Source organism: Sturnus vulgaris, chromosome 3, assembly GCF_052056855.1.
Source record: "Sturnus vulgaris isolate bStuVul1 chromosome 3, bStuVul1.hap1, whole genome shotgun sequence".
In the NCBI taxonomy this organism is placed as follows: domain Eukaryota; kingdom Metazoa; phylum Chordata; class Aves; order Passeriformes; family Sturnidae; genus Sturnus; species Sturnus vulgaris.
The window spans coordinates 45451457-45476575 of NC_142245.1; the positions used below are offsets into that span (position 1 = coordinate 45451457).

Consider the following 25119-nt stretch of genomic DNA (forward strand, 5'->3'; position numbering starts at 1 on the left):
AACCCCTTCCTTTTGTAGTAAGGCATCTTTTGCATCATTCTTGCAGGATGAAAGAGGGAGACTTACTGGTTTAGCTCCTGTGCAGGCTAATTTCAGATAGTATGTCCAAGAGACTTACCATAGGTTCTGCCTGATCATTTGTTGGCAATGTTTAAAAATCTAGGTTGGTGTAAGTTAGTTGTCCAAGGAGATTTCAAAATAAAAATAGGCTTTACAGTGCTGGGCAAAGCTTTAACATAATATAACTGGGTTTTCAACATGTCAGGACAAATTATTCACTTTCACAATGGAAGTTTCCTCTTCCCCCTCCTCCAAAAGATAGAAAGCCTGAAAAGGAGACAGCTTTTATTAGTCTCTCCATGTGTCTTCCCCACAAGGTCTGCAGAGGTTTCAGCTCAAAACACATATGGAGAGTGTATGAATACTCAGTAAATTTACAGGAAAAACATGTCGTTGTTTTCTTCCTGAAATATAAAGTCACTTGGGATCTTAGGCAGGGAAGATTTTAACACAATTACGTGTAATGTAATTATTCATACTGAAGACTTTAAAGTGGAAATTACCTGGAAAAGATTGTTGATGATGTTTAAGGCAGAAGACAATCTTGAATGTCTGCCCTTAAAACTGTGCCAGTTCTGTAGAGCTAAAACAAATAAAATTTTAGATTGTGGTTTTCACCTGAAATGGATGCATAACAGGGCACAAATATGTATTTTAATAATCACTTTGCTATGACTCAGTAGCACTGGATAAGGAAAGTTAGAGATGCACTTGAATTCTGGACTTGGCAGCGTACCATGGCCTGGAGATGTGGAACAAGATGAAGGACGCTTATTAAACATTGAGGGTTTGACATAGCTGCACTCAAGTGCCACAGAAATTAAGAGTCAAGGGCACTCATTCCTAAAAGCAGAACTTAGTTTAGGAGCACATGCATTTTGGGGGATGTAGAATTAGAAACTGATGACAGAAAAGGATACCACAGTGTATTTAAAATATCACAAATGTAACCCTGTATTTGATAACTTTTATCCTACAGACTTCATAGCCCAGTTGAAAAGCTTTCTCCTTGAAATCTTTCTTATTTGCTAGGCATTGAGTAATATGAGGCAAAACATATTATTAGCTGGTCATTAGGCAGTTTGGAGGGTTTACTCCTATTCCACATATTATTTCATGTTACATATTCTTCCTACCTTATCAAAGCTGACAAACTCATGAATGGGCCTACTAAAATTACTTTTACTTCATACTGTTTCTAAAAATGCCTTATTTTAAAATATATGAAGATGGGTGAGTAGTCCTTATTTTAAGGAGTGGAAGGAGAGGTTGCACATTTCAGACTGTTTTCTTACTTACTTAGAATAACCATGCTGCAAGTGTGCACGTCCTGTCACTCCTAAGAAAGTTCCTTATTTACAAGATGTTCAGGGGAAGCTCCTGATGATGTCTGAGAGAAAACAAAGAGGAATACATGGGGAACAGAATGGAGATGTGTTATTCTTGTCTGAAGTGCTCGCTGGGTGTAACCCTTTCATAGGATGTGCAGTGGATGAAATCCTTTCCCCCACAACTAAAGCATTTCATCTTCACTTCAGTGCAGACATAAATTTTACCCAGGAGCTTTTTCTACTGATGCTAATTACCTTTGGATCATTCTCTGCATGAAAAGATTGTCTAGGGAGTCAGTAGCAAGGTAATTTCCACTGCTAACAGCTCTTCAGAAAACTAAAACTCAAATCCCAATTTAAAGTGTTTGTCTTTTGATCTGTTTTTAATACTGTCAGCAATGGAAGTGCTTCTACACTTTGCTGCCACGTACCCTACTTTCAAACTAATTGATGTACCCAGTACAGCTCAAAATAACTAAACTCTGCTTCTCTTTCCTCTTGTAAGGAGAGATTACTTATTTATCTTCCAGCCTTACAAATTTCTCCCCTTTTCCAGGCTTCTGGAATATACATATCTTTTCCATGAAAAGATGTTTTAGTTAACCTGAGGGTCATCCAATATGGCAAATGAACAATTCCTTACATACCTTTGCCTGTGAGGCATGGCTGATTTCTCCCTAGCACTTGGTCATAAGCACCTGCAGGGCCTTTGGGTCTCTTCATAGATACCAAGCTGCAGGCACAGTGGGTTTCTGCACACCTCTTTTGGTCTGGATTCTTGACTACCCAGGAAGTAAGAAAACCCAGGGGCATTAGTTTGTCTCAAATCTGTTTCAAATATTAACCTCAAATACAAACCCCCCGAGTTTATTCTGGTGAAGAGAGGTGCTCCAATTATGTGAAACAAAACCAAAATGAGAAGTGGAAAACAGCAGCCTGCACTCTCAGAGTACCCCATCTGCGTGGCAGCCAGGGCTCTGAGTGTGGACTAGGCAGCAGTAGCCAAGTGTCCTTTTGGCAGCAATCCCTTCCCCATGGTGTGAATCTCCAAAACCACCTAGCACGACAGGCAACTTAGTTTGCCACTTTTATTTGCTTTGGGAGCTCTCCTACTTTTTTGAATCTACCCTGTTCCTCTTTTGAGGATGGATTCCCATCTTCTGTCATATCAGTCTTGCCACCCACCATCAGGTAAATTTTGTGCTTATAAACAAACGACTGTGATGAAGCAGCCTTTTACCTTCCTATCTGGCACCAAGCTCTGAAAGAAAATGATGCTAATATGGCAAGTGGGGCCTTTCTTTCTCCCCACTGTGTTGCTTAATTAGCACATTCTTTCAAGTTTGAATGGTCGCTGCATTTTGTGAAATAATAACGGTGCTAGTTACTCATGGTAACTACATTTCTAGGACAGTATCATATTTATAAATCATGTATCTGAAATATTCAATGTGCTTGTACTAAGAGACTCTCAGCTTTCTGCCTGCTTTGAGTTATGCAAAGACAGCACACACAATGTACATCTATACAGGTGATGCTCTTACCAGTACTCTCTCCATGCACCATCCTCCCCCCACTTTCTGTCGGGCGTTTGTTCCCATCACAGCATTGTCGCTGCTTATGTGGCCCCACACTAACAACAGCCACACATGACTGCAGCAAATGCCAAATACACCTAGTAATACTGCAAGCAGAGTGTCTTGTCTCAACTCTGAAACGTATAACAGAGCCAAATCAGAACAATCTCAAGGTGATTGTAACAACCAGCCAAAATGTCTGAGTGAAGAGGAAAAGCCCTATCACGCTTTGTGTGAAAATCTAAAGCATTTTGGTGACTTAAAGTCCAATTGTAGTGCTTTGACAAAGATGTTTTATAAAAAGCAGAGCAGCAGTTTCTGCTGCCTTTATAGGGAGGCTTAAATTGAAGAGAAGTATTTGAGATAGGCCATATCTTAATTGCAAAATAAGTCACTATACAGTGTATCATGGATCCTAATAATAATAATCTTCTCTTACTTGTTTATTATCATGTGCCAGTTATGTATGAATGCAAGGATATTTTGAGGAAGCAAATAAAATTAGATGTTCTGTTACTAGAATTACTTAAATAAAATTTTCAGGATTTTTTTCTCTCTTGCCTTCTAGTTCAAAATAACAATGAGTTTTCTATAAAGAGTCTAGCTGAAAATTATTTTATAATACATTTTAAGATGTCATATGTACAGGTTATAAATGTGATGTTCTGAATACCTACACATTTTTTTTATACTTCTCATAGTGTTCTTTTATCTGGGAACCTGATGTCTGGTAGCTGTTTGCAGATGAGGCATGCCTGGTGTGAATCCTTTGCTCTGGTTCTTTCAATCTCCACTGAAAACCTTCTACACTTTCCAGGATTCCCCATGGTCCAGTTCACTGAATGCTTCCTTCTGTGGGACTTCTTTTGTTCCACAATTCCATGGACTTCAGCAGAATAGACCAACTGTGCACCTGGTGAGTTACCCAGAGTTGCCCAAGCCAGGAGTAAATTTTCCAGAGATAGCAGCAATAGCTTCTCCATTGACTCCTGTGGAGTTTGGACCTTATCTTCAAGACCAGACTGCAGACACCTTTCTCCTGGAGGGTCAATAGACAGAGCTCACACAGTTGGCTTGGAGCCTTGTACAGATATGCTCTGGCAAGTCAGGACATCTCATTCGAGTAGCAAACTGAGCTTCCAGAAGGGAAAACAGAACCTTTCTGCTTCACCGAAATTCTTTGAAGACATCTTTATCCTTATATGATCTGAAGAGAAACCAGAATATAAACCACAGAAGTAGCAGAGATGGAAGTACTCGGTCAGAAATTTTACCTAAAAGCACTGTCAAATGTTCCAGGGGTCTTGAGGCCTTCACCCAGCATGGCTGAGTAAGACTTTGTACTTGCAGAGCTCGAGTGTCTGAGTGCACACATCTCCTCTCCCCAAATGCCGTGCAGGAGGCTTGTGCCTGTGCAGAACCCTCGTGCTTGGCCTGGGGAGCTGGGGGCACTTGTGCTCTGTCACAAATGGGTTTCCACATGCAGCACTTCACCCACAGCAGTGCACACTTCCCTCAGCTGCTGCTGCTTGGAAATCCAAGCTGGGACTTAGTCTGCTGGCACCCACAGCCTGACTGTAGTCCTGCTTTATTTCATCCTTCTGCTTCGGAGGAAGTAATCTCTGTCTCAGGAGATTTAAATGGTGGGCAGGTGTAAAGTGAATGAAAACAAGTGTTGTTTAGCAAAGTAATAGGCTACAATCTTGATCATAAATATGAAAACATAGTTATAAATAAAAATGTTGAAAAAGGAAGATGAGATAAAATCATATATATATATATATATATATATATATATATATATGTGAAGTATTCTAACTGTCTTTTAAACTTTTTCTGAGACATCTCTTAGCTGTTACAGCTCAGGACTAATCAAGAGAGCAGCATTCTGCATTGTAGAGTGTAATAAATTGTAGGCTCTCCTTGCACAGTCTCCGTCTTGGATTTTCTCTAATACTTAATAGTTGTCAGGATTACAATGTGTATAAATGATATGTCAGAGCCATTCTAGGACCTCTGCTTTCCTATTAATCCATTTAGGGAAATGTATTGTATTTGCAGCCTGAGTTGGCTGCAAAAGTGCTTGAGACATTATAATGGATATAATGAATGTTCCTGTAATATTGTTCAAGCCTGTCTAGATTGGACTGTACAAAGCTTCTCTTCACAGGAGAGGTGACCTTTTAAAACAGACATATCCTCCTGCTAATTACATTGCAGTCTCTTTCTGTCCCAGATAGAACGACTGTAATGTGAACATTCCTCCTTTCTGCAGGTAAATGTGATTTACATATTATGAAAGGCAATACTTGTACAGCATTTTGGTCTCACGAATTCGCTTACAAGAAAGACAGACATGTAGCTAGTTCTCTGTCTTCCTTAACATTCAAAACATTAAAGCATGACTTTGTATTTTCAGCTCCTTCTTTTCTTCCTCTGACTTCTGTCAAAATTATTGGTAGGATTAATCACATTAAATCAGACACTAAATTTAAAGAAACACTACCCTCCCAGTCTTTCTGGGTTCTACACTGAAGTAGCATAATTCCCCATAAGTAAAAATTCCCTATTTATTACATTAAATTTATCTGTTGTCCTCAGTTTTGACCAAGTGTTCATGGACCAGCTTCAGCAGGAATAGGAAAAAACACGAGGAAGGGAAAAAACCAGAATCACAGAGAAAGGTCCAGAATGAAGAGAGGACAGAAAGATAGAGTTATTTCATTTAGAGGAGGGTTAAATAGGAGAGAGCAAAGTGAATGCAAGGAAAATAAAAAATGGTTGAGGGATCATGTTTCAGTCTTCTCCTGCTTGAATTTTCTCATAAAACAAGAAAAAAAGAGAATTGTTTTGGATTACTTGGCCAGTAAAATAGATAGGCAGCAGCTGTGAAACTGAGAAGTGTTATTCACATGGGGCAAAACTAGCCTGTAGGACTCCTGCAATGAAAAATATTCTGAGACTGTAAGTTCAGCAGGACTCAGGAGAGGATGGGACTTTTTGGGTGGAGTTCAATGTAGTCCCTGCAACATCAAATTAAAGTGTTGAGGGTTAAATATATGACATGGAGGGAAGGAGGTGAATCAACTTCAGTAAAGCACCGATGCACATTTTTAGCTTTAAATATCTACTTAAAGCCACTCAGCAAATCACTTTGTAAGCAGCTACAGAGCTCTGAAGATCTGCTCAAGTTGTTTAAGCTGAAGCTTCATTATTTGGTATTTTGCTTATATGCCTGGGGACTTCTCCATAGTATGGAGCCTGAAATTGAAACCTGCTGAGGGATAATGTCAACAGCAAGCATAATAAGCATGAAATTACGAACCATGCAAACAGCAGAAAAACACAGAATGCATATGTATCAAAAGGTGTAATATTTGAAAGCAGTCCTCCTATTGCCATTGCTCTGGCTTCAGATATGAGACACACAGCTTGCTTAATATACATGACTTTTGTCAGGAATCACGGCATGCTACTGACATGACAGCTAAAAGTGTATGACTTACAATATGCTATTTTATATGACTATAATAGAAATAATTTTGTTCTGTGCTCACTTTCCTTTGTTCTTGTTAGTCTGAGACTCAATTCAAGTCATTCTTGGGATCTATGGCAAACTCCTAAGGCGCCTTCACATTAAAATATGTACTGAGGAAGGAACATCTGAAAAGAAAAATGAGAACAAATTAAATAGACCCTTGGTTGAAATTTATATGAAACCACTCTGACACATTCTTGTCTCTTATATATTATCCACATTGCTTTGCCTTTCTCATCCAGACATATTTGCCTCCTCCTTCTTATTCAACTTCTCCCTTACTTAGGCTTTGGATGCTCATAATCTTCCTCAGTGCTGAACAACAAAAAAATTTCCTGCAAGCCTGGAGGACCTTCTCTGCTCCCTTTCATCCATCTGTATTTTCTGTAACAGAAGTAGAAGCGATTCTAATTATGGAATTTCTGTAATCATTAACATTTTATAAATGATCTGTTTCTTCTTTGAGATGGTCCTATTCCAGCAGCAGATATTCTGCTCGCATTCTCCTCTTCTACTGGCAAATTGTTGAGGATTTGGCATTCTTCAACCTACAAATAATCTCCCTTCCCCCATTTGCTACATTCATGAGTACCATTTTCTGTTAATCTCCTTTTAAAAGGAAGTTTGTTAATGCTCATGCGCAGCATATATGCAGGCAGGAGAATATCAGAATGTTAGTACATAGGTGAAAAGTGAAGCATTAATGATTTCTGTTTGCTCTTGAATACCTTTCACCTCAAAGTTGTACAACTATTTAAAAACCCCAACAAAACAAAACAAACAACCCACCCCCGAAAAACAATACCAGATTATCAGAAGCCCAACACTCTCAGCACTGATCAGGCAATCATTGGCAGGCCCTTCTAGTAGCAATTTCGTCACACCGAATACATTGTATTTGTTTCAAGTTGGAAATGAAAACATAATTTCTCCAGGTGAAACGCAGAAAATACACAGCAGATTAAAGAACTTGCCCAAAACTCCTTCTGATGGGATTAAAGAAATGAAAGGTGGGTATGAAAGGTAGAACGTAATGGCCCGGGTTGTTGCAAGTATATAGGGACATCACACTACCATTATAGAAAGGTTTTCAGCGAGTTTTGGTGACTTCCCTTGAGGAAGATAAAGCAATTTTGAAACTACAAACTGTCTGGAAGTGAGACCAATCTGACTGAACTTCTTATACATGTCTGTACACTGAATAGTAGTAATTTTACCACTGGATGTGGTGTCTTTTCAGTTAAAGACTTTTTCTGTTAAAAAAAATCAACAAACAGAAAAAACCCAATTAATAGTAGGAGGAGTAAAAATCACTGTGAATTAAAATGTACAAATGATCTTTTTTTCCACTGCAGTGATCCAGGAAGGGAATGATAGGAAGAAACAGGATATCCACACCAGAGATAAAAGGCTTTTCCGAAGAATGTAAGATGCTGATCACTACTTCTGATGGTATTCAATGATTACAGCACATGATAAACAGATGATTCTACCATTAAGGGGGAATTGTTTAGGATTAGCAATTAGATATGACAAAGTTATGTTTGATAAGATAGAGGGGAGATAGGGATGTAGGGAGATAAAAACAAATAGCATGGCTCAATACTAAAGTACTTAAAATTATCAGATAGAGTGCTGATTAATAGGTGTTGGCTTCATTGAAAAATAGCATCTGTTGGAGCAGCTGTATGATTACATACAAGATAAAGAAGACTTCTTTTTAAGTAGGACTTAAGCCAGTCCTGCTCCTTAGGGATTTAGAAGTTTGCAGTCAGACATCAATAGGCAGTTAAATCGGGTGCACCTTGATGTGGGTGGTATGGATTGACTAAAACGTAAACAGCTTATTTTCTTATCTTCATGTACATTATACACTGACAGAAGAGGAAGAATAGGGTCAAAACGCTTCTAAGTATATAGCATTAACTTAGATGAAGCATTATTATTATTATTACTACTACTACTGCTGCTACTACTACTACTACTAGTACTACTACTACTACTACTATACGACATGGACTGAAGCATAGAAATTAAGGGGCAGTTTTCATCTAAATGTATTCCCCTAAAAGCTAAACCGTATTATACACAGTGATTATGAGTAGCTCTTACATGTAAGAATGAAAAAAAACTCTTCTGAGATACTGGTTAACAAACCCAAGAGTCTTTTCCCCTGTTTGACAGGCAAGAACTTTTCTCAAGCTTAGTCATGCAGTGGCCTTAACTCCTTGTAGATTTAAAGCTGTGTTTTTATTTTTTCATCTGTCTCAGACAAGCCTTCCAGGCGTAGTTCTGCAACCTCCCTTGTTCATCCAAACAATCAGGAAAAGAGCACAAGATAAGCTTTCTGGATGAGCAAAAAGAAACCAAAAAAAGCTTGTCAATTCCCATATAATAATCCTGTGTCAGGGAAGTACATATGCTTTTTCGATTAGGGTTTCTGAAGTACCTTTAAATGCACTAGCAATGCCCTATCTGGTGATTAAGGGCTTCAGCAAATAGGGCCTGAGAGGCCTTATAACATTCCAGTCTCCTATAAATGCATTTGCTTACTGATTTTCCATTCTTTTCTCTATGTGTCCACTGTTGCTGTCATTTTAATCCCCTCTAGAAAGTCAGTCCTAGAGAAATGCCACTAGTGGGGGAAAGACTGAGCTAACAGTTTACTTCTGGTGAAGTGATGGCTTATTCCTAGTGATGTCTGAAAGAGCCAAAGAGCCTAAAGCCTAAAGCTTTATTTTTTCAGATCTCAGTGAGTAATACTCTGTTTGTAATTATGTTTTACATTAGAAATGGCAATATCCAAGCTAGGTGTAAATTGATACTAAAGAGTTATTTCTTTCCAGTGAATTACTACATGAAACAACTATAAGTTATTTGCAAGGTATTTTATACTTAGTTAAACAGGAATAAATTGCTTGGTTTTTGTGCTGTTTATTTCCATCAGGTGGTATGGGATCTAGATTTATGCTTTGAAGCATTGCGGGACTGTGTATTGCATTGGTGAAGGCTTTAGACTGTTACATGAAAGAAAAGCAGTTGAAGAAATTCATGCTGTTGCCTGAATTTTTACAAATATCTAAATAATAAAGCACCAGCCACATTTGCTTCTTGTCTGTAAGTGCAACAAAAAGTACTGGTGATTTTAATGACTTAAAGCAAAATTCAAGTGGTTTATTAATACCAACATAACCCTAGGACAAAATTATAGTAATGTTTTATATACACTTGGGGGGATGCTGTTGGAAATAACATGTAAGGTATAAATCTGCTCTCCTGCTGCTTCTCAGTGGAAATTTAGCCTGAGATCCAAATCTTCATCTGTTGGGTGTGGGAGAGGGAAGAAGAGCACGAACAGTCAACTCAAGGGGAGTTTCCTTGTTCCAGATCGCAGGAGAAAGTTTCTGCCATGGGTGCAGAGGCTGGAGCCTGTCTGATGGTGATTGAGAGGGAGATGGATAGGCTGTCTCTGGCCCTCAAGTCCCTTGTCCTATGATAATCCAGGCATCTGTCCAGTTCCTAGCAAAGATCAGAGCATGTCTCATCCTACTGTAAGTGACACCAGAAGCTGATGCTGCCCAAGGGCTATGCTAAGGCCGTTGGGTACCAGCCAAGAGAGCCTCTGATGGAGAGCAGTTGTCTCCCCACTACTCTTACTTCATATCTATGTGCCATGCAGTGAATGCTCCCCTGGAAACATCTGACAAGACTGCTTTGCGTGACAGGAAAGATACAAATCAGCTGGCTTCTCCAAAGGATTTGCCCAGGTGACCATAGTGAAGGGATAAAACTGCAGCTAAAAACGAGTCTGAAGCCTCTTTGCATAAGGACACATTAACCCCTAACAACATAAGGAGCCTCCTTTTAATAGAAAGCTGTGGTTTTAGTAGTGTGTTTTTTACTCTACATGAATGGAATGGGATCTGATGAATTCCCCTGCTCTATCCAAAGCACACATGGACTTTCCTCACAATAGGCAGTTTTTCTGAATTAACCTAACATTCTTATTATTTCTTATTCCAATTATGTTTTGTACTTGTTCTAATGCTTGACTGAACTATCATCCAGCTGTCTTTAACTTATCCTACCTGGCAGTCCTTACTTTCCTTCTGTATCTTGGATTTTTCTGCCTAATGCTTTGCCCTCTTTTAGTTTTTCCTGTGTATTCCTAGCATAACATGCCTGTCCTTCCAACTACTCTATAAAATAATATTTTTTGTTTGTCTGCATTTTAAATTTAGTTTCCCTTTAGCTGCTTTATTATTACAGTTTTATCAGCAATGGCAGTTCCAACACAGAGTGCATTGAATGCAATAACGAAGTTCCCATTTGTTCAGAAGAAAATCAACTGAGTCATGGGAATGTAAAACCATGTGTGTAATCTTATTACAGATATCCCTGGTACTGTTAATTAATCATCCAGTTCATTCCCCAAAAGCTTTAACCAAATCCAGTCTAGAAGTTGGGGGATTAGTGATAAGCAGAAAGAAGGCTTTATAAAGAGTTGTCCTGTTATTGTGTGAAAGTCAGGACTTATAGAATAAAATGACACATCTTTGGTGCTCACAGCCATTGTCACATAAGCATAGAAGTTGGAGTTTCTACTCCAGCATTTTTTAAAATTGCCATTACTATTTTAACAAGATCTGTAAAGATTAACAGTTCCTGCTAGCAAGAGACAGCATGAACCCACTATAACACCTTTTGTCTTGTACTGCAAGAAAAAAAAGACAAGACAGGATCCACCAAGGGATATTCACGTCCCAAGGAAGGTTGTAGAAACCGTTGCTTTTTGAAACACTATGTAAATTGCAAACTCCTAAACGCTGGCAGGGATCAAACTGACAAAGGATAAAAGCTGTGTATCATACAGAACCTCCACAAACAGCACATATATCTTGTGCCCAGGTGGGTGGGGAAAAAATAAGGTAATAAATTTAGTTAATTACTGTAGTAAATTTATGTACCATAGTACCAGTTCCAGCTGGAAATAGGGAGAAGCATGCGAGTGACTAAGAGAAATCAACATTTTCTTCTGTTTCTTTCCTGACCTCCTTACAGATCCTAAGGCTGTGGTTCCTCTGTATCTGCTGAAACATAAGGCAATGTGTAAAACCTTCTCACCAATATCTGACCAGTATGTACAAAATGTAAGCTGAATTTCCTATCTGAAGAATTAAACATGCAAAGTTTTTGCTTATTTCAGATTAAATTAATCAAATAGAAAATATAATGTTTCAATTCTGCCTTGTTTATCCAAAGTAAACTATTGGAAAAAAGCTTCCCATCTTCCTCAGTCTCAGCCCTCTCTTGAAGGCTTCTACAAACACAACACTACAATCTAAGTAAAAGACTGAATTTAGTGCAAGATATTTGGGGTAGATGATACCCTTTGCTGTCCCAGCCATTAATCTGATATGGCTACACTTAAATCTGTGGAATTATTCTAGTTTTCCTTTTTTATGAATCTCCTGACCATATCCATGGTCCTTCACATAAAGTACCTTCTTTCCAGAGGGACAGAACAGCCCTCCTAACTTTCCAGCCACAACCTCAAGCCAGTTTCCTGTCTTTAAGCCTGCTTTTTAAATCAAAACTCCCATAGCCTTGAACCAGCACAAAGGACTTATTCATTCTCTGTGGTGTTGCCCATTAATAACAGTCACTCTATCTTTGCTGTAGGCATACATCTGACATTGCATTGTTCAGTAATGTACTTGTGAGGTTAAAATAATTCACTTTGTAAAGATGTATAAGATTAGGAATCAATTTGTGAACATATAGAGTATAAAGAGAGTTACTTCTTGGTCTACAAAGCACTGTTTCACTGTAATTTAAAAAATTTGTATTTAATGTGTGACCTAAAGATTTTAATTATTCTTGCACCAATGATAAACAGCAGTAATAATATATTCACCCTCTGCACTAATAATAAAAGGCATCCTCTTCATTAAGGAAGGATAATAGATTACAAATATTAAGCCTGCTAGATATACTCTGAGTGTTGAATGACAGTAATGCTTGGATGTTCTCAAGGCTTTTCAGCATAGGGCCTCAAAAGCACATGAAGAAAGTAGCCAAGTTTTGTCCCAAGGTACTTGTGAGTAACTGGTGGCAGCAGCTTAACTCAGGCCTGGTACTATGATGATGGCAGAGCCTGAAATGGAGTGGGAGGATTGCACATCCACTGCTCTTTGCACACACTAGTAGGCACTTCTAGATTTTACAATAAGAATTTCCACTGCAGCATTTTTCTCCCTTTTCCCAGTGTCTGAAGGCAGATATTCCTCTGGGAAACAGGCCTATCTTGCTGTCTCATAACAAGATAGCTGTGACTCAACTATATTAATATGTGTCCTAATGGCAGCTGAAAGAAGTAAAAGGAAAAGCTGCCCATAAAAAAAGAAATAGCCAGTGGGCTCAAGAAAAACAATTGGCCTCAGTGAGAGTGGGAGACTGGAGTGATTAGGATAGCAGGATAGGGAGGATATAATTACAAAGCACGTGGTGCTAAAAGGCTCATCCTATATAATTTCTTTTAAATAATATCTATACTTGAAGGGGGAACTCAGTGTGCCAAACTGATTGGTCTCTCTGAGGGCAATCAGCACAGCTACTTGCTTTAAGTATTTCAGTGAGAGTTCCCAGGAAAATTAACCTGTTTTCTTCCAGAGATCTGACTTGTTGCTTCCTGAGAATTAACCCAGAAGCCACTCTGCTGAACCTCACTTGGAGCTCCTGTGAGGAAGCAGGGCAGACTTGGAAAATATGGGGAGAGGCTGTGCCTAGGACATTATTTTTAATCCTCATCTTGAATTCTTCTGGACATAGCACTGTTATTGTGCACAGTCATAAACTTAAATCATAGAGCAAAGGGTCTGAGAGCTTGAGAGGCACACAGCTTCTGGACAGCTCAGCAAATTTACTTTGAAGCTGTAAATCGTGAGGTCTAAGACACTTGCAAAAATCCCAGTACTAACTGTTAGGAGTTGTGATGGGCATGAACAGTTAAAAAAGATGGCACAATTGAATTATTTTTTTCTGTTTGTCTGTGTAACTTTATAAGTGGATGTGGCATCCAGTTCATATTGCAGGCTTGTTAGTATCAGCATGGGGAAGAATTTGATGAAGGAAAGACATGAAAGAGAAAAGACAATGGAAAGGAAAAAACCAACCAAAGAAATACTGACAATTAAAAAAGAAGAAGACAAAGTGCAGAGTATACACAGGAGAACAGGAAAGAATGTAGTTATTTAAAGTGTTTAAAATCAGTCTTCCTGGTAAAAGGGCAACACAGGAATCAGTCTGGATCTGCTGGCTCTTACACATCCTTGTATATTAGGTAGGCAGCAATTTTCTTCCTGGCAAATATCTGGCAAGTTATTTATGTAGGTTGAAACCCTCTCCTTTTCACAGGCCTTTGGGACTGCTTAAATCCTATCGAATCTTTTGTTCAAGGAGCTGGCAGCAAAACTTAAATTGGACAGATTTTGTGATCCTCATCCTAGAGCACTGTCTGTAGAAACAGTGCCTTGAAATATGGAATATATCTCCTCAGAAGTATCTTTACTGTTATTTTCTGAAAGATGTTTAGATGCTCCTTTTTCATCTCATCTCTTCTTCCTGTCCTGCCTGATACAAATTGGGAGGGCAGTGCAGAGTTCTGTAAATATTCAGATGAGAAAATAAAAAAAAAAAGATTCTGTCTTCAGTTCTTATGGTCTGTTTTTGGATGTTTGAGGCCAGGAGCCTGTGCTTATTTGCTCAGACAGTTCTGAGAGAACCTTTTTTTTGAGGACAAAAAGGTCCCCTCACAGACTGAATTTATTTATTTTCTTTCTGAGCCAGAGTCTGAACAATAGATACTTTTTAAAATTGTGGTTTAGGTTTTATATATTTTAATTCTGTCTTCATATATTCCAGCTTCAGATGTTTTTCACCTACTTTTCCTTCAGTGCTCAAAGTGTGAGCTACTGGCAAACATGGTCTCCCGGCCTTTGTGTCTTTGTTAGAAGCCAAGTCCTCCTAAAGTGTAGGGTTTCAGGAGTAGAGGTTTAGCTCAGCTTACACACTGTTTATGATGGCAGAAACCATGCACAACTATTGAAATGCATTTCACTTTCAGTGTTTTACAAAAACAACTGGACAGGAGTGGGCTGGTGGTGAAGAATGTAGAGGTGATGTCCAGTTATTTTTAATACTGTATGTATTCTAGATAATTAAAGGATTAAGAAGTAATTGTTGCTGCACTGTTGAGGTTGATGGTGTAACAACGTATTTTTTATGATTTGAGGTGATTTAGGTCTTATAGTCAGACAGTGTCCCATATACAAATACACAAGGAAAAGCAATTGCCACATAAACCCAGGAGGGTGTTAAAATTCAGGGATTAAATCTAGCTTTTTTCTTACATTTTGTGGAATTCACCAGTATTATTTGAAATGCAGCTGGTTTTTATGCACAAAACCCAGGAGAGCTTCTCATAAAATATTGGAAATAGTTAATACTTCATGAGACGTGGAAATAAAATCCAGCAGTGCTGTCTCCTCCAGTAATGCTTACAGCAGTTATAAACAGAAGGTGAAAAAAAAAAAGAAAGGAAGATATTCTCACCAGGACTTTGCATCTCTATCTAGGAACTGTTGGATATATTGTCATGTAGACAACCTGCAGCCCTTATGGACACCTCACATTTCAGTGCTATCTGTAGCACTTTCTTCTGATCAAATTTGAAGAGAAGGCATTCAGGTATAGCAGTGACTCTACAGCACTGTAGACTACTCCTCTTCCTTTCTCCTTCCCTTCACAGCCTTGTTCTCTGAATTCAAGGCATGATACTAAAAGTAACTGAACTATTTTGGAAGAGGGAAAATCAGAAAGACATTGTCCTTACAGCTAGGTTAATATTGCAGGGAAAAACTGTATGTAATTTTGACAAAAATGTGAATTTGTTCTGAGTGGAGGATGTGAATGTAGGAGGCTGCAAACAGAATAGTGGTGGATGGTCACCAGATAGAGCATCTCAATGCAGATTTCAGAATGATTGCAGGATAGCAACCATTACTTCCAAAATAGCTAATATTTGTGTTGGAAATGTGCTTTTGACATCTGTGTTTTTGAGAGCTGGGAAACAGAAACAGATTATAAAGTTATTAGTTATTGTAACCAACCAAAAGTAACACAGCATTCAAGTAGATCAACCTCCTCACGGAGAGACTAACAATTATTTGTGGAGAATATTCCCCAAATTACTTCAAATATACTAGAGGAAAGGATAATTTTTTTCCTGAAAGGTTGTGGCCAGTGTTGCTTTTGTGTACATGTTTGACTCCTAGCAGATGAATTCGTTCTGTCTGGTATGAGATGGAGCGTATTAGGCTACACAAGTAGAAATCCACGCTCCATTTCCTTTAAGGTTGCTAAGCGTAACAATTATTGCCCTCAATGGTAAGGCAATCACATAAATTAATAAATGTCCTATTAATGAGTACACTAAACATGAAAATGTCTGAACTGGGGAAATACCAACTGTGCCTGTTAGCAACAGGGCATTGTGTTTCATGTTGGTTAAACAAACTAGCTAATAGGATAAAAATCAAAGGCTGTAGCATACATAGCTGAGAATTTACTTTTGTCTTGATTCTACCTTCCTGTGTGAATAAAGAATCTTTCAGGAAAGTGGTTATGATACACAGGTTTACAAGCAGTGTGATGCTGAGTGTAAGCACACTTGTATAAAGGATTATACGTACAAAACCAACCCAATTACTATAATTTTTTAATCTAAAATGAAGAAGAGTAACCAACTCTAACAAAACTAGTTTCATTAAATTACAAAGTCTACAAATTCTTCAAACTGGGAAAATTCTAACTGCCATATCCTGAATTTTTAAACTGACCTTTCATTTTTCACATCCTTGCTCTTGATTGGTAGTGATAATCTGCCTTCTCCAGTTTCCAAGATTTGAGAGTTTCTCTCCACATTTATAAGCTGTCCACAGCCCAGACATCCACCAGCTTCTCCTCCATTGCCTCCTGAATATAGGAATGATGTTTTAAAGGTAAAAAGACATAAATTTGACTTGAAATTTTACCCCATGTGAATCAATTTTGATTTGCTTATACTATAAGATGCTTATGCTAAATGAAATTAAATGTAATCCAGCAGTAAATGTGTTAAGGAGGTGGGGAGGTGGGGATGCTGCAGCTACAGAAAGTAACAAGCCTGCTGCCAAATGCAGCTTTCACAGAAGAGTCCCTGGAACACAGTCCTCAGGCACCCTAGTCTTCATTAAATAAACACAACTTTTTTGTTATTGTGCTATGTGGCTGGTATTGTCATGCACAGTGTAAGACAGGGGCCTAGTGTGGATCTCTGGTGTAAATGTGTGTGCCTGTAAGGGCAGCAAGAGAAACCAGAGACTGTGAAAGTACTCTGGAGTTGAACAGAGCTGTATGCAAGTCAGCTGTACTCCACACACACATCAGGCAAAAGGTTTCCAAGAGCCCACAAGTGATTGGATGTCCTCTCCCCAGTTTGAAACCAGTCTTAGTCGGATACTGAATGTCCTCCACGGCTTTGGAAGCTTCTCTAGGTGACTAAGCTGAACATTGAGGAGCAGAAGCTTGAGTGCTGTGGCCATGCAAGGCATCATCAGAGGAGGAAGCAGGACAAGATGCCTCTTAGCTCTCCTGCAGCATCAGCTGCAGAGGGGGCCAGCCAGCCATGGGAGAGACTCGCTGCCAAACATGTCTTTGACATTTGGAGTTCCGGGCTTAAATAAAGCATTGCAAGCCTGAAACGTGTTAACAACTCTGCAAACCCTGAAATGTTACACGTGTGCAGGGTTAAAGTAACATGTCATCCAAAACCCCATTTTTTCAATGTGATTTTCTACGTGAGCAGCACCATCCTACCAGTTAAATAATGTATTTACCATGTCTTTCCTTCAACAAATAAGAGACCATAAGCCTTCCAGAAGCAAAGACTGTAAGTGCTCAACAACAAAGACTATTTAATAAATATCCTTTAATTCTTACGACCATCCCATTGATTACAAGTATAACCAGAAGAGAAGTGTGATTATCCTTGCACAGCCATTTACCTCTGGAAAAATTGATGACATTTGGATGTAAAATGCTGATTTAGTGTTTTCCTCCTTATATAGGAGAGGCTGAGATGATCCTGGAATATCTGCTCAGAGCAGAAACCAGAGTTCTCCAAGTTCTGGTGTTATTTGTCATCTCATTCTAAGGAAGTCTCTTAAATTATGTGGCTGTATTTTAACTGCCAGTGATCCTGAAGTTTCTTCCCAAAGGCAGTGTAAAATGAGTTAATATTTTATAATGTGCTTTGAAATCCTTAGATAACAGGCACTGCAACATTGCAAAATATTTCATGGACAGAACCATCTGAGGTGAAATCTGCCTCTCTTTATGTAACTTCTTTCAATATCCAGAAACCAATTGGTTGAGACTAAATAGTGCAATGAAACAAGACAGACCCATGGTTCTCAAATGCCTACTATCCGTAACATGCAAGGAAGCTGAATTGGTCAGACAATTCTACTAAAAATCTTGGAAATAACCATGAAAACCGGGATCACCTTTATTTCATTTGACCAAGCTGATATTTTGTGGTCTTAGCACTGAGTGAATGATTATTTTTTTCAGAAGAATCACTTTGAAAGTAGCCTAATGATTTTTGTATAAGGTTCATCCCAAAGGTTGCACAGAAGAGGCATAGGAAGTGCAAAACACCCTGGAACTTCATCAGACTGCAGATCAACCGATGAGACCCACGCAAACTAAAAGTGTGAGTCTGACCCCTTGAGAGAGCTTGCCTCTTAAATATAAAGAACTTTCTAGCCAGCAGAAGTACGGTGGTGTTTTCCCACGGTTTCCTGAAAAGTCTGTCAGGACTGATTTTCAATAGCTACTATTTATATAATTAAAGAATACTTAGGAATGTTTGTAGACTATTGATGGCTGCCCAGTCTTGTTTGCAAAGTACACTCATTTTAATTTGACCAGATCTTAAGAAATTTTGAGTATTTGTGCCCTGTCTGCTGACGCATCTCAGTGTGGAACCTGGTAAATCTGCAGAGTATTTTCATCTCCACAGAAAAAATCACAAGGAGCAAAAGGTGCTGAGGTCACTGTGCACAGCATTTTGTGAATTCTGGTGCTTTGATACAGTGATATAAATCTTTTTTACATCTTTCATACTCATTCGTTATGAGGTGTTCTCTCCTGAATCCATTTGCATTGTCTTGCTAATTAATGCTGGTTAGATTTTTTTGTGTTCTGACAGAGGGGTAGCTCTATCACACGTTGTTGGTAGGTCATGATTGGGGATCTTAAAATGATTGCTGAAAAAACCAAAAACTCCATGAAACGTTGCTACATACAAGCAGCATCCAGTTGCGACATATGACGTTTTATTAATGCATGTAGATATGGACATACTTCATTTCGTGCCTCGAAAAGAAGTTGTTAAACTGTGTTAAGAAAGATGTAGAGTATGTGACTGCAGGTGTTGGAGTATTATTGGTAAATCCATGGAGCATCTCATCTTGGCTGCTGGGTCGAGTTTTGGTCTCCCTCCAAAAGCATACAGCAGGAACAGAAAGTCTGTGGCGAGGATGGCAGAAATTACTAAAGGCACGGATGAAAATTGACCCAGAATAGCGGCTGGACTTGAAGGAAAACAAAGGAAGGGTAATAAGTCAATAATGGGTAATGAGTCAATAATTAATTGTTTCGGAGAGTGTAAATTCTCCTTTCCCCTCAGACAGTGCGAAGGGAACTAAGCAGAGCGTGATGAGCCAGGAGCCCTTTCGGTGCGGTGCAGTAGCCCAGCGCCAGCAGTCACGGCCGGGTTCGGGAGCCCGGCTGGCTCCGGGGAGCGCTGGCGCACCGGCGGGAGCGGGAGCGGGAGCGGGAGCGGTGTCCGCAGCCGCATTACGGTCCCGGTTCCCTGCGACCTCCGCCGGAGCCGGACCGGGGGCCGGCGCCGTCCGGGGGCTCCGCAGCGCCTCTCGCCGCGGCGTCCGGGCGCCTCCCCCGCCTCGACCCGGGGGGCGGCCCCGGGAGCCCTGGGGGCGGGCGGGGGGGGGCCGTGCCGGTGACGTCGGGTTTGCAGCAGCCCCGAGCGGCAGCGGGCGGGCGGGCGAGCCCCAGCCCCCGCCGCCCGGTGCTGCGGCAGAGGGCGGCGGGCCGGGAGCCGAACCGGGAGCGCCGCCGAAGAGGGCTCCGGCGGCGCCAGGATGTAGGCGCGGGGTGGCGGGGAGCTGCCGCCGGCGACGGGCTCGCCATGAAGAAGCATTCGGCCAGGGTGGCCCCGCTCAGCGCCTGCAACAGCCCCGTCCTCACCCTCACCAAAGTGGAAGGTAAACGACGTCGCTGGGAGCGGGACGAGGGTATCCCGGGAAGACCGGGTGCAGCGAGCGGGGATGCTCCGCGGAGACCGAGTGCGGAGCTGGGGCGATGCCCAGCTGCGGGGGACTGCGCGACTCGTGGGCGGGCGGTGGGAACCCACGGGGCGCGCAGCTCCCCCGCCGCCGGGCATCGCCGGCGCTTACCCCTGCCCACCGCCCTGCTCAGCCCCGGCTCTTTCCTCCTCATGCTCCAGAGGCAGAGCACCTCTCCGGACCTCCCCTCGGGGCTCGGGAGCAGCCCCAAACCCGTGGGCAAGTGCCTGCCACGCAGGACCCTTGGCGGGAGGGAAGGAAGATGCTCGGCAGATTTGTTCTCCCGGTGTGAGGAGCGCAGCCCCGTGTTCCAGCCATCTGTCCTTACCTCTGTTTGCCAATCCAGCTGCATGGTAGCCGTGGAGTTGGAGTCTTATGGGCAGGAGGGGCATAAGAGTCAAAGAGCAATAGGGGCTGGCAGACCTTTAGGGACCACAAGGACCTTTGAATACTTTCAGGGATCATGGCTGGGGACCTTGAAAATGACACTGATGTGCTCAGGAGGGCTCCTGGAGAAATCTGAGGGTGAGGAGCTGTTTTCTTGAATAGAAAGAAACCTGTAAGCCATGTCCTAGAGATGGAGGAGTGATGCGAAGGCAGGGTGCAGGTCTGAAGGATGGATACAGAGCTCAGTTCCTGAAGGAAGAGCAAAAGGAAAGCTGCTGGTTTGGGGGATACCACTGGTTTGGGGGTATGTCATTGGTTGAGAGAATGGAGTTGGTGAAAGGAAAGGGTTGGCCAGGGGGAATGGAAGAGAGGGGATGAGCAGAGTGAGACTAAGAGGAAGAACAGCTGAAAAAGGAGAATGATTGAATGGTAAGACATAAAATGTGAATGTGAGACTCCAGAGAAGGCTCATGAAAAAGAAAAAACTAATACTGAAAAACGGAGAAATTAATAAAGGAAAAGAAAAAATGGTAGCAAAAGCTCTGTGGAGCAGAAAGTGAGAAAATGCTGAAATGTGCAAGAGCAGAAAAGGAACCAAAAGCAGCAAGTAAGAGTGGAAAGTAAGAGGTACCTGAAGGTTCTTATTTCAGTTCACAAAATATTCATCTGTTGCATTCCCATAACATAAAAATCACCTACTGCTGAGATAGGAAAAGGGATCCCAGTTTTCTGACAGAAAGAGCAGGCCTGATCTTCATTACACTACAATTAGAATTTTTAAAAGCCCATGGAGTTGACCCCATGCACAATAGAGTGTTTCTCTCAAGGTTTGCATTGGAGGCTCCTCTGGGCAAGGATCTTGCCTCCCATTCTTTTGGTGCACTGCACAAGCTTTATGAATCATAAATAATAATAACCTACCAGGTTCCAGCTTTGAAATGTGGGTCATCTCATTCCTCTTTTACCAGTTCAAATACAGTTTATTACCTACCTTATATAGAAACAGAAGCAGAGCAGTCTTTCACTGTGCCATAAAATTGAATCCTTTCAAGCATTTCCATGTCTGCTCTGCATACCAGCTCTCAGATACCCTATTGCTGCCCACCAGGGACTTTGTTGACCTAGTTGGACTTTTCCTTCTTTACTTCAGATTCCTTTTTCCTTTATCATCAGTGGCAAAAATCTAAATTGCCTTGATGGTGAATGGAGTTTCTTCCATCTCTTTATGAAACAGGCTGGCTCTGCTTGAGACCTTTGTTTTCCAAACCAATTGACAACATTTCCTTTCAGACTAATGTTGACTAATTTTGCCAGCTGGTGTCAAACCCATATAAAAAAATAATAACATGTAGTTATAGGCAAAAATAAAGTGAGACAGCTGGCACACTGTGGACTGCTGACTACCCTTGGCCTGGTTTGCTGTACCTCTGGCAAAGATTTGTCTTCCTCTGGTAGTCCAAGTCCATTGCAAAGGCATGGGTAATGCTACAAAAGCAAGACAGCAAAAACTTTCATCTGCTTCATAGTTAGGATTATTTTCTCCCCTATCAACCACCATCAAAGCGTTTCAAGGATCTCTGGCAGAACCACTAGGAATATGTTTCATTCTAGGATGGTTAGCCAAGAGGAGCCTTTCATTGATATGCATTGCTGTAAAGCCCTCCAGCATTCCTTCTATTTTCCTGCTGGTGCAGTGACTTCTTTGCTTTAAAAGGAAGATAAGGACTTTGTGCGTTCAGAAGCGTGACTGCCATTTCGAATTATTTTGGAGATTGAATCATCAGTATGCTCGGAGCCTGCTGTACCAGCACTTTCAAGACAACTGTGTCTACATGCATTGCTCAGGCAGGCAGTAACCATACCATGTGTTTTCTGTGCCTGGCACCACTGTACACCCTTCATATTTTGAGAAATGTAGGCTTGATGCCTGTTTTATGCTTGTTCTTCCTTCTGTTGTTGTTTTTCTCACCAATTTCTGTCCACACTGCAGTGGCCATTCCTCCCAGACCAGCCAAGTGACTGGTTTCACCTTATTTGTACATGAAAGCACAGTGTGCTTTGAGGACTGACTTCTCATCCTCTGCAGGTAAATATCTCCATTCTTGCTCTGCATCTTGGGATCTTCCAGAGACAGGTAACTTCAGCTTTGACAGAGAACTGCAGAACAATCACCACACCAGAGAAAATACATCCTCCACTTAATTAGCCCCTACTAGGAGCTGCATATTCCCAGGCTTTCAGCACCAAGGAAATGCTATTTCAGCCTCCCCTGTAGCATATTTCCTCTGCACTGTTCTGTCAGGAATGAGTGACTGGTGATATTCCAAGTTTCTTATAAGGCAAATGACACCTCTCTGCTATCAATTATTGCACGTGAACATCTAAACTGAGTTGCTGTGGAACCAGATGCTGCCACATGTTCAGCTGGAGTAACCTTGCCTGCATTGCTGGAGTTGCAGGGAATTTGTATAAGTACGAATGAGAAATAAATTTGGCCTTTTGTATATTTGCATGCCTGCACAGAATTCATCACAAGCATATCAACACTGTAATCATTTTAATAATAAATCTTTTTCACTTCTTTAGCAAGCACAAACTAGAGATCCCAAGCACAGCAAAAGCTTCCATGAGTAGCAGTTGGCTTCTTTAAGAGAGGAGATTCTTATTATCCTCATTTTGCAGATGGAGCAGCTGAGAAACTGCAGAATGAAGCAACTTGCCGAAAAACAAGCAGCACATCTTTTCACAGAGCAGGCAAGAAAAGACCTACAGCAGATAGGAATGGAGCCCCAAACTTCCCACACATATCTTTGTTGCCATAGGAGGGCCATGAATGGATGCAACAGGAGTCAGAGAAGCCTTCGTTTATTAAAATCAGTGACTAAAACTTCCTTTTCAGGAAATGAGCCCAAATGCTGCATAAATATATTTCTGAGTAAATACTGTATAACTATTAGCAGCGTTCTGCTGATGGCATCCGAAGGTTTTGGTAGTCAGGAATTGCTTGTACAACTGAGCACTAGGGCAGGCCTTGTAAACATCTCACCCAGGGCTTGACAACTGTAGAAGCAAGATTTGGTGGCCACTGGTCTTTCTCCCATGAAAGCCATACATGACAGACCTATGCAGTGCTCATGCATCCTAGAAAACAATAGCAGCTGGTGAGCAGGAGAGGCTGGTGTTTTGGTGGCTCAGCCCGGGCTGTGGGTTTGGGTGTGCTTCCCCACTGAAGCAGCCTTGTCAAGGAATTTGGTTTGGCTTCTGCATGGAGAACTTAACTTTCAAAGTATTCGCTTTTGTTCAGGCTGCCTCTCTGCACAGGGGATAGTGTTTACTGTGAGCAGTCAGGGCACTTTACCCCACCTGGTTCTTGCTCCTTACCTATGGTAGCAGTTTTCTCACTCTCCTGACTGGAACTGGTGAAGGTGATGGTGATGAATTCGCATGAATGAGAGTTTAGGTTTGCTGTGTGTCTGCTTCTCCTTTGGACGTACCAGCATGCACACCATTACTGCAGGATAAAGATAATGTCACTTACTCAGCTGACAGAAAAGCAGTACCCTCTTCTCTGGGTACTGAGTGTTAAGTACACATGGACAGTAATTACACTCTGGCTTTGGCCCAAGGCAGCTTTTGCTCAATTTTTGTATTCCTTGCAGTATTTTCAGTTAGCACAACAGCATATTTGAGCGGATAGCCAAGATCTTGTTCCAAAGGCGTGAGGAGTTTCTTGTTGCATAACACCTGGCTCACTTCCCAAATGGCACCATGCTTTCTTAGGCTTTAAACAGTCTCAAAATGAGCTGCTCTTAGCTGTGCTAGCTTGCTCACTGGGGAGTCCCTCTAGCTTGTCATGTCCCCTTGCTTGTTTCATCTACCATCTTGCCTGTGCAAAATCATGAGTTATAGGTTTGGAGGTGTCTCATTACTTCTGCACTGTGTCCCCTCCTCAAATGATACAAAAATAAAATAAGACCATTTTGTTGTTACTAAACTAATGCCAGAGCAAGAGTTTTAATGAATCACAAAGCAGAAAGAGGAGTTATTAAAGATTGATCTAAGCTTCCTTACTTTAGTGGCTGAAATGAGACAGTATGTACATAGAATGGACAAACAGTAGTTTCATTTACAACAATGGAACTTAAGAATGACAGCATCCATTGGATCATCTTCTCAGTCCTTCCATAGATCACAGACTGTTACATTTCACCCGCTAGTCCTTAAAAGAAGTAAGGTGCATTTTGTAGTCATCCTGAATCAATTTAGGCATTTGCTTTCAAAAAATAAGCAGATTACTAATCCACCTATTTAATTATAGACCTCTCCCATGAGAAGTTGGAACAAGAACCAGTAAAAAATAAACATGAAGTCACCAGAATGCATTATTCACTATCTCCTGTATTTTAATTTTATAAATCTTGCAAGAGAAATTTTGTCCTTCTTTCCTGATGGCTGACAATCATAAATAGTAGGATTTGTAGTTCAGTAAAAGCCAGAGTTCCGAAAAGATTCCTAGATCAACATAAGAGTCTAAGTTAGCTCAATATGTATTCCCCAGCAATTTCCCAGCAACAAGGCTCACATATAGGATTATTTATGTTGTTGCTTTCCTAGCACATTATATTCAGTACCACACATTCACTAATGTAGTAAGCAGCTCTCTCCGCTTGGCTGGAGCACCACTGCCAACCTTGAGTCCACAGCCCAGTTAATCTTTGTTAATTATAAACCGTGAGATGCCACTGCAGACCTGG

At 40.9% G+C, this 25119-nt stretch overlaps 1 protein-coding gene and 1 long non-coding RNA gene across 3 annotated transcripts in view; one reads left to right on the plus strand and one right to left on the minus strand.

Annotated features, from left to right (window-relative positions):
• The window catches only part of SLC35F3 (solute carrier family 35 member F3), a 163068-nt gene that overhangs the window by 82167 nt on the left and 55782 nt on the right, over nucleotides 1-25119 (plus strand). Inside the window, exon 1 of one of the 2 annotated variants that reach the window (XM_014874965.2) lies at nucleotides 19718-19897. The exons of the other annotated variant lie outside the window; for it this stretch is intronic. Coding sequence (XP_014730451.2) covers nucleotides 19822-19897 — 76 coding nt within the window. The 5' untranslated portion in view covers nucleotides 19718-19821. Of the gene's footprint in view, nucleotides 1-19717; nucleotides 19898-25119 lie in introns of those variants that run through there. 2 annotated transcript variants of the gene reach the window in all.
• Nucleotides 17519-20845, minus strand: LOC148224317 (uncharacterized). The gene is made up of 2 exons (XR_015802364.1): nucleotides 20307-20845; nucleotides 17519-19204 (listed from the first exon to the last, which is right to left on the minus strand). It is a non-coding gene; the product is annotated as an uncharacterized LOC148224317 (long non-coding RNA).